We start from the raw sequence: 8,258 nt of genomic DNA, 5'->3' as shown, positions 1-8,258 counted from the left end.
TCGGATCCCGCATATAGGCCTGTTCCAGCGCACTGGCTGAGCGAGGTGCGGGCGCAGCACCGAGGGTTGCGATCCCGTTGCCGGTCCCAGTCCGGTACGGGTGTGACACTGAGGGTTGTGATCCGTTGCCGGACACTAAAAAAGACAAAAAGGAAAAAAAAAAAAAAAAAAAACCCAAATATATAAAAATCCGTGCATTCTCTTTCTTAAACAGCTTTATTGAGATGTAATTCACATACCACTCACCCATTAGAAGTATACAATTAAACGGATTTTAGTATATTCACAGATATGTACATCCATTATCAAAATCAATTTTAGAACATTTTCATCATCTCAAAAAGAAACGCCATACCCTACTAGCTAACACCCCCTACTTCCTCTCTGTCCCACCCACTCACCTTTCCTAAGCAACCATTAATCTACTTTTTTTCCCTATAGATTTCCCTGTTATGGACTTTCAGATGAATGGAAACATAATATGTGGTCTTTTGTGACTGGCTTCTTTCCCTAGTATAATGTTTTTAAAATTCAGCTATGTCATAGTAGGTGTTAGTACTTCACTTCCTTTATGGCTAAATAACATTCTATTATATGAATATAACACGTTTTATTTATCCATTCATCTGTTTGTGGACATCTAGGTTGTTCCTATCTTTTGGCTATTATGAATAATGCTGTACAACTTCTTGTGTAAACACACTTCAGGAAGTCCTGAGTCTTTTGATTAATTTTATCATATTCCAATATTTTAAACTGTATAAGATACACATCTAGTACATTCCCAATCATTCAAGTAATCAGAACATTCACTTAAACAAATTATCCAATTCTTTAAACTCTCACTCTTGTGAGTTTAAGGCCTTCTAGACCTTATTCAAAACTATACATTGTAGTAGCATCTAGCCTATCACCTTGCCCAAAGAGATTTTTTAAATTAAATTTTGGATAAATGAACATGTACTAAAAAGAGTTTGTGGAGAAGGAAGATATCGAGAAACATCCAGTGAAACTTACATCAAAATCATACAATTTACAGTAAGTCTCTGAATGCAGAACAAAGATATGGAAAGAGATTTGGTATTAGCAAATAGCTCAGAAAGAAACTCAACTTGTCCCCTGCCTAACAAGGGCCCAAAGGAATAAGCTAACCCCTTTTAAACATATTGGATTGTTTCACACTGTGAGTTATGATTACGCATTTGTAGCTGGGGGGAAAAAAACCCAAAATACAAATATAATTACAATATCCCATCTTGAAATAAAGACTACAGTGCATGAAAAAAACCTACAATGTGAACTACTTTGGGGGCAAAGAGGTAGCAGTCAGAGCTGAGGGGCATGAAGAAAGTCCTTATTCTTGTTTCGTTTTATTAAAATTTCTGCAAGCACACCAACTGTGAAGAATGGATTTGTTTTGTTTTGAGGAAAGTAGGGGAATTTTGAAAAATACAGAAAAGCTGAAAGAACTAGAAGTCTTATAGTATCATTATGGTTCCCAAAGATTCTCATTGCTCTAATGATCGCTCAACAAAGACTGTTGAGAAATCCACTAGACTACACTATGTACACTATGTTCATCATTTTAAAGAACACCCATAAACAAACACAAAGATGACTCATGCCAATAAATGCCCTATCATTTAAATGTTTCAGGTAATTACCACTAATTCTAGAGAGAAATAATAATAATACTGATAATTCCAGTATTATCCCAGGTACTTTGGTCTAACATAACCTGATCCATGTACCTGAATGTTACAGTGCCAAACCCATATTACCTAATTACTCCAGGAAGTTATCAGTACAAAGCTAAAATACAGACAGACAGTAACAGCATACAGAATTTGCTCTCAGCAAGACCTACATACCGGCAAGTCCACACTAACATCAGTACCATCCAGAAGGGACACCCGACATGTGATGATAGACTTAGAATCTCCAGCTGCAGGAATATGTGTGGCAGCTCGTTGTGCCTCTCGAAGTCTTTCCTTCTCAGCATGTTTACGCATTGACCGACGCCCAAGTGTTCTCCGGAAGAAGCTCAGCATTTTTTGTCACTATAAAACCAAAGACAAAAAGATGACATCAGGAAAAAAAAAAGCCTCGCCACAATTTGTAGTGAGATAAATGGTAATATTTAGTAAAGTCCTGTGGAACTTAGTAGGTATGCTATTAAAAAGGACTCCTGGTTAAGTAAATTTTAAGAAAAAAAAAAAAAAACAGCTACTTTTCATACATATTTCAAAACATCATATTGTACACAATAAATATGTACAACCTTTGTCAACTAAAAATAAATTAATTTTAAAAACTGGTTACTTTAATTAAAAGTTTTTAAAGACACATATAAGACAGAGTCATGGCTTGTAGCTTTCTAAACTTACTGGACCATTTTATAATGAGGTGGTCTGGTAAAGGAGGTGACACACATTTATGAAGCTCATTGGGTCTTTTGTATCAATAAATTATATGTAAAACAGTTGTATATCCCTACAAACATTAGAAGACGATGTCTGACACTAAGGTATCCTTTGATGATCATAACAGTCCTGAGACATTCTATTTCTTTTCTGAGCATTCATAATAAAAATGTAAAAATAATTATAACCCATTTCAGTTAAAATACAAATATAACTCAAATATCATTTTATCAAATATTCTATTATTTACAAAATTTAAATTACTATTTAACATAAACCTTCATGTGAAACTACTATAATGCTATTCATTTTCCTATCTCTATTGAGAAAACTAAAGTTAATATAAATACTGTAGTCAAGACAAGTACTAGTAATTTTAAAAATATAGCACACTAAAATTAAAACACCATAAAAACAAAGTTATCTTGCTAACCTAATGTGTTTAACTTTCACAACTAAGAGTCTGAATTCTCAAACTAGTACAAGTACATATAACTAAGGCAATAAATAATTTGTGTGTGTGTGTGTGACCGGTAATGGGATCGTAACCCTTGGCTTGGTGTTGCCCGCACCGCGCTCAGCCAGTGAGCGCACCGGCCAGCCCTATGTAGGATCCAAACCCGCGGCAGGAGCGCCACTGCGCTCCCTGCGCCACACTCTCCCGAGTGAGCCACGGGGTCGGCCCACAACAAATAAATTTAAAAGACAATCATTAATTCTGGAGAAAAGAAGTTGTGCTGAAAAGGGAAAGTAATTACTACATGATTCAGCTGCTAATAATTTAAATAGCCATTAACACTATAAACACTAAATATTGATCTAATCATAAAGTAACTATAACTGAGAGGAGATATATAATAGAGGTAGGGGTAGAGGTGTGGAGAGTTATTTCCTCAGCTTGCCTAGTACCAACTCAACAGATAATTCCTAAAATTAAAAAATCAAGAAGTAGAAATAAGAGCATGTGACTTAAAATGTAAAAGTGGTTGCCTGGGAGAGGAGGCCCTGGAGTTCAGAAGAGTGCTATTTTTTAATAGAAGCCTTAAGATTAGATGACTCTTTCAACTAGATATATTTATAAACCGGATAAACATAAAAGGTAATTTTAAGATAAAAAATTACTACCATATTAAAATGTAAGTGTCTATAAACTGATGATCATATAAATTTTACAAGTATGTATACTCCTGTGTAATGAGGTAAACAAATCCCAGGGCAATAAGTAAATTTCAGGCAGCTCTCAAGTTTACAGAGCGCTCATACATAATACCTGGACCTAGTCCCTCTCTCCAGGTTTTCTTTTTCAGGCATTGCTTCTTTTGCACCTTGCTATTCAGTTTCATCTCAGCTGTCTATGTAAAATCATACTTGGTATATCTGAGGCTCAAGCCCTTATGTCAAAGCACTCCTGCTTATTCCTTTTAACCCAACTCTATCAATCTCTCCTGAGAAACATTTTCTGATATCCAAAAAGTTGGCTATTGCCATCATCACATTTCCACTGAACCTTTAAAATACTTTATTAGGGCAGGCCTGTGACTCACTTGGGAGAGTGTGGTGTTGGTAAAACCAGGGCCACAGGTTGGGATCCCCATATAGGGACAGCCGGTTAGCTTGCTTGGGAGAGTGTGGTGCTGACAACACCAAGTCAAGGGTTAAGATCCCCTTACGGTTGGTCATCTTTTAAAAAATAAATAAATAAGTAAAATAAAATAAAATATTTATTAACTCACCAATCAGATTATAATTATTCATTTACAAGTCTATCTTCTTTACTCTAAGCAATTAAAGGACACAATCCCTACTCTGAATAGCTAGCCACCCAGCACAATTCTTAATCCTGAACAACAAATGTTTTGTAAATAATCTTATCTTGTCCTCAGAAAAACTCCACAGGCATTGTCTTATTTTGATGAGTAAACTAAGGGTCAGAAAAATTAAACAATTGGCCAAGTCCATTATTTAGTAAATGGTGAGCATAGGGGCTCAAAACTCTGAGTTTCTGAATCTTGGTCTCTCTTTTTACCACACCACAGAACCATTCATACAAACTCACATTTTAGAGATAAGAAATTTTAAAAGAGCACAGCTAAGAAGGAGCTGAATGAAACACAAACAAAAACATATAAGATGATTTTGGTTTTTAAAACTTAATTCACCTTATTCAAATTGCAAAGGGAAAGAAAGGTGAAGAGGGAACTAGATATTAAAAGAGATTTAAGGGCTGGCTTGGTTAGAGTGTGGCACTGATAACACCAAGAGCCAGGGTCCAATCCCTGTACCAGCCAGCTGCCAAAACAACAAAAACAATAAAAATAAATAAAGGAGACTTAAAATACATATCAATCAATCACAATATTTGGAACTATTTCTGATCCTTATTCAAATTATTTTTAAGTTGTCAGATGCTATCATTGGAGGAAGCTAAATGAAAGGTACATGGGAACTTTCTGTACTATTGCTATAATTTCTACACAAGTCTCATATTATTTCAAAATAAAAAGTTAAAAAGTCATACATCTGTTTTTATATATGTAGTTTATAAGGAGCCTTACACAACAAGTTGACTCTCTAACCTAAATGCATTTATAAACCTAATAAAAATAAAAGCTAAAATATTAAAATACCAACATATTAAAAAATTTTAATAGCCACGCATTGAAGACTATCATCCTCATTTTACAAGTATGCATGCTCTGTGTAATTAGGTAAACTGGCAAAGCCATCACAGCTGTCATTTCAACTTCCCTGGAAATAAATCATACAGGCACACATTTGAACACTGGCTGGGTTATGATAACCAAGAAACTACTGTCATTTTTCTTGTAGATAAAATAGTGATATTAAAGTTATGTTCAAAAAAAAAAAAGTCCCCCTCTCTTAGTGATACATACTAAAATATTCATGAAAGAAATGATGTCTGGTATTTGCGTCAAAATAACACAAGGGAGTTTACTGGCGACAGCAATGAAACAAATTGGCCAGATAACTGGCCAATAACTACTGAAACTGTGTTATGAATACTTTATAATACTTTATTAATTACACTCTTCTGACTATTTTTGTATAGGTTGAATTTTTCCATAACAAAAAAAAAATTTTAAGGAAAAAAAGTTCAAAATGCACCACAACTTTGTGGTTCTTAAGGAGCAAATTAATTAGAAAATGATTTTTCTGACTTCTACCTTATCCTGACACCTTAAAAAACACACTCACTATACAAGTAGAGTTAACCTGTTAAAGAAAAACGCAGCTTTCTTTCAGAGACAAGCTCTTTTTACAAAAATACGAAAGCACCTTACATGAAAATCAATTGTAGATGGAGTAAAGATTTAACGTGAAAAAGAAATGAGAAGGTACTACAAGGAAACAGTAAGTGTATTAGGGTGAAGGGCTTTTAAACGATTTTCTGCAAAGAAATCTTTTTGAAGGATTAATATGCAGTTTAATAAACAACTATTACAAATAATTAAGATTAAACAGCCACTCCCAAAGTAGGCAAAATATGAAGAAATAAGTCCTAAAAAATAACAAAAGATTCATAAAGAGATGTTCATAAAAAAGGTATTCAACAGTAGTCAAGAAAATCCAAATTAAAAATAAAATATTTGTCATTGTGGCTGGCAGTCTAGCTCATTTGGGAGAGCATGGTGCTGGTAACACTAAGGTCATAGGTTCGGATCCCTGTACCATACCCACGAACTGCAAAAAAAATTAAATAAATAAATAACATAAGGTATCATTTGTCATTTAAAAGACCCAAGATAGTCAGTATTAAAAAGGATATGAGGAAAATTATAACCCTCATACACTATCCACTTTGGAGGGGGATTTAACCCTACTATTCAAGTTTTTAATGTCCATATGCTTTCACTCAGCAATTCTACTTCTGGTAGGATAGACTAAAGAAATAGTCACACACGTGCTCTAAGTTGTAAGAACAAGGATTTTGCAGAGCATAACTGCTTAAGAAAAATTGAAATACGTCTATCAACATGCAAACAGTTAAGTTATGGTATATGATATATATATACTTTTACATTACATATATATATTTATATTATATATATAAGAATATAAATAAATATATTTATTTATATTATAAATATAATGGTATATGGTACCACTGTTAGTACCATATGCATTGTTAGTACCATATGCTATATGGTACTAACAAAATTTATAAGTGAAAAATCAAATCCCAGAAAAATGAATATAATTTTATAGTATCGGGTGGGATAGACACACACACACGATTTAGAAGTACCTGCAAACTGTTCAGTTAGGTGCTCTCTGGAGTGCATCATTAAATGTTTTTTAAAAATTGGTTTTTAGGGCCGGCCCGGTGGCGCACTGGATAGTGCACCGCTTGGGAAGCGCGGCAGCGCTCCCACCCGAGGGTTTGGATCCCACATACAGACCGGTTCCAGCTCACTGGCTGAGCGAGGCGCAGGAGCAGCACCGGGGGTTGCAATCCCGTTGCCGGTCCCCAGTCCGGTACGGGGGTGACACTGAGGGTTGCGATCCGTTGCCGGACACGGAAAAAAGACAAAAAAAAAAAAAAAAAAAATTTGGTTTTTTAAAAAAAAAGTTTCTCCATATTCACCCTTTCCCCAATCCTACCCGCCACGCACCCAATTCCATTCTTCATGCTGCAGCCAGTGGATTTTTAGTAACCACAAATCTGATCCCCGTTTTAAAATCTTGAATGATCCTTTCCTCCTACCTGCCTGACCCTCCTGGCAGCCCACTCTGCTCACTCTGCTCTAAGTACTCTTTTTGCTCAGCCTGAGACTCTTTTAAATTCCGATGTTTTTTCATTAGCTGTTCCATCTTTCTGTAATGCTCTTTTTCCACCACTTCACATGGCTAACTTCAGATTTATAGTTAAAATGTCTTTTCCTCAGAAAAGCATCCCTAAGTCTAAATTTCTAAATTATGTGCCCCTTTTTAGTACTCTTAGCCTTTTCTTTATAACACTTGAACCGTAATTTAATACCTAATTGTTTAATTCTTTTTTTTTTTTTTTTTCTTACTGGCTACTTCCCCTACTAGGTCCCCTACTCAAGGACAGGGACCTAGTCTGACTTGTTCACTACCATAACCCCAACAGCTAGCATGGCAACCTGCATGCTAGGCATTCAAACTCACCTGACACTAAAATGATACAGCAGAATTTGTGACTGGTAGGATTATGAGATTAAAAAATGTAGTTTTTGGGGCCAGCACCGTGGCTCACTAGGGAGAGTGCGGCGCTAGTAGCGCCGAGGCCGCGGGTTCGGATCCTATATAGGTAGGGATGGCCGGTGCGCTCACTGGCTGAGCGTGGTGCGGACCACACCGTGCCGAGGGTCGCGATCCCCTTACCGGTCAAAAAACAAAACAAAAAATGTAGTTTTTAATATCTAATTTCTAACTTTTCAACAATGAACTAAGAAGAGTTTTCTTCACAATCATAAAAATGCAAATTGAAGTAATCAGTTTACTAAGCGGTTTTTAAAAAAAATATACATATTCAAAACCCAAAAGTTTGTCATGAAATGTGTACACTTATACATGACTGAAGGCCACAATCTGATAATAAGCCAATATACAGCAAATGCGATAAAGATATCAATATCTTTTGCCCCAGTAATCCCAATAAAGAAAATATAAGTGAGTAATTCAAGAGAAAGTTATACATATCATTTTCTTTTTTTTTTTTGGTCTTTTGTCTTTTTCCGTGTCCGGCAACGGATCGCAACCCTCAGTGTTGCCCCCGTACCTCCGGCAACGGGATTGCAAGCCTCGGCATCGCTCCCGCGCCTCGCTCAGCCAGTGAGCGGGAACCGGTCT

The 8,258-nt window shown here is 35.8% G+C and overlaps 1 protein-coding gene across 2 annotated transcripts in view; it reads right to left on the bottom strand.

Moving 5' to 3' along the window:
- The window catches only part of EPB41L5 (erythrocyte membrane protein band 4.1 like 5), a 58,326-nt gene that overhangs the window by 48,224 nt on the left and 1,844 nt on the right, over window positions 1–8,258 (bottom strand). For both annotated transcript variants that reach the window (XM_008588893.1, XM_008588894.1), the window contains exon 2: window positions 1,872–2,060. In XM_008588893.1, the coding sequence (XP_008587115.1) occupies window positions 1,872–2,051 (180 nt within the window). In that variant the 5' untranslated portion in view covers window positions 2,052–2,060. The remainder of the gene's footprint in view (window positions 1–1,871; window positions 2,061–8,258) is intronic.

Source organism: Galeopterus variegatus, unplaced genomic scaffold (assembly GCF_000696425.1).
Source record: "Galeopterus variegatus unplaced genomic scaffold, G_variegatus-3.0.2 Scaffold5088, whole genome shotgun sequence".
NCBI lineage: Eukaryota > Metazoa > Chordata > Mammalia > Dermoptera > Cynocephalidae > Galeopterus > Galeopterus variegatus.
The sequence above is the reverse complement of the archived record's forward strand: the minus strand, read 5'-3'. Positions and strand labels throughout refer to the sequence as shown.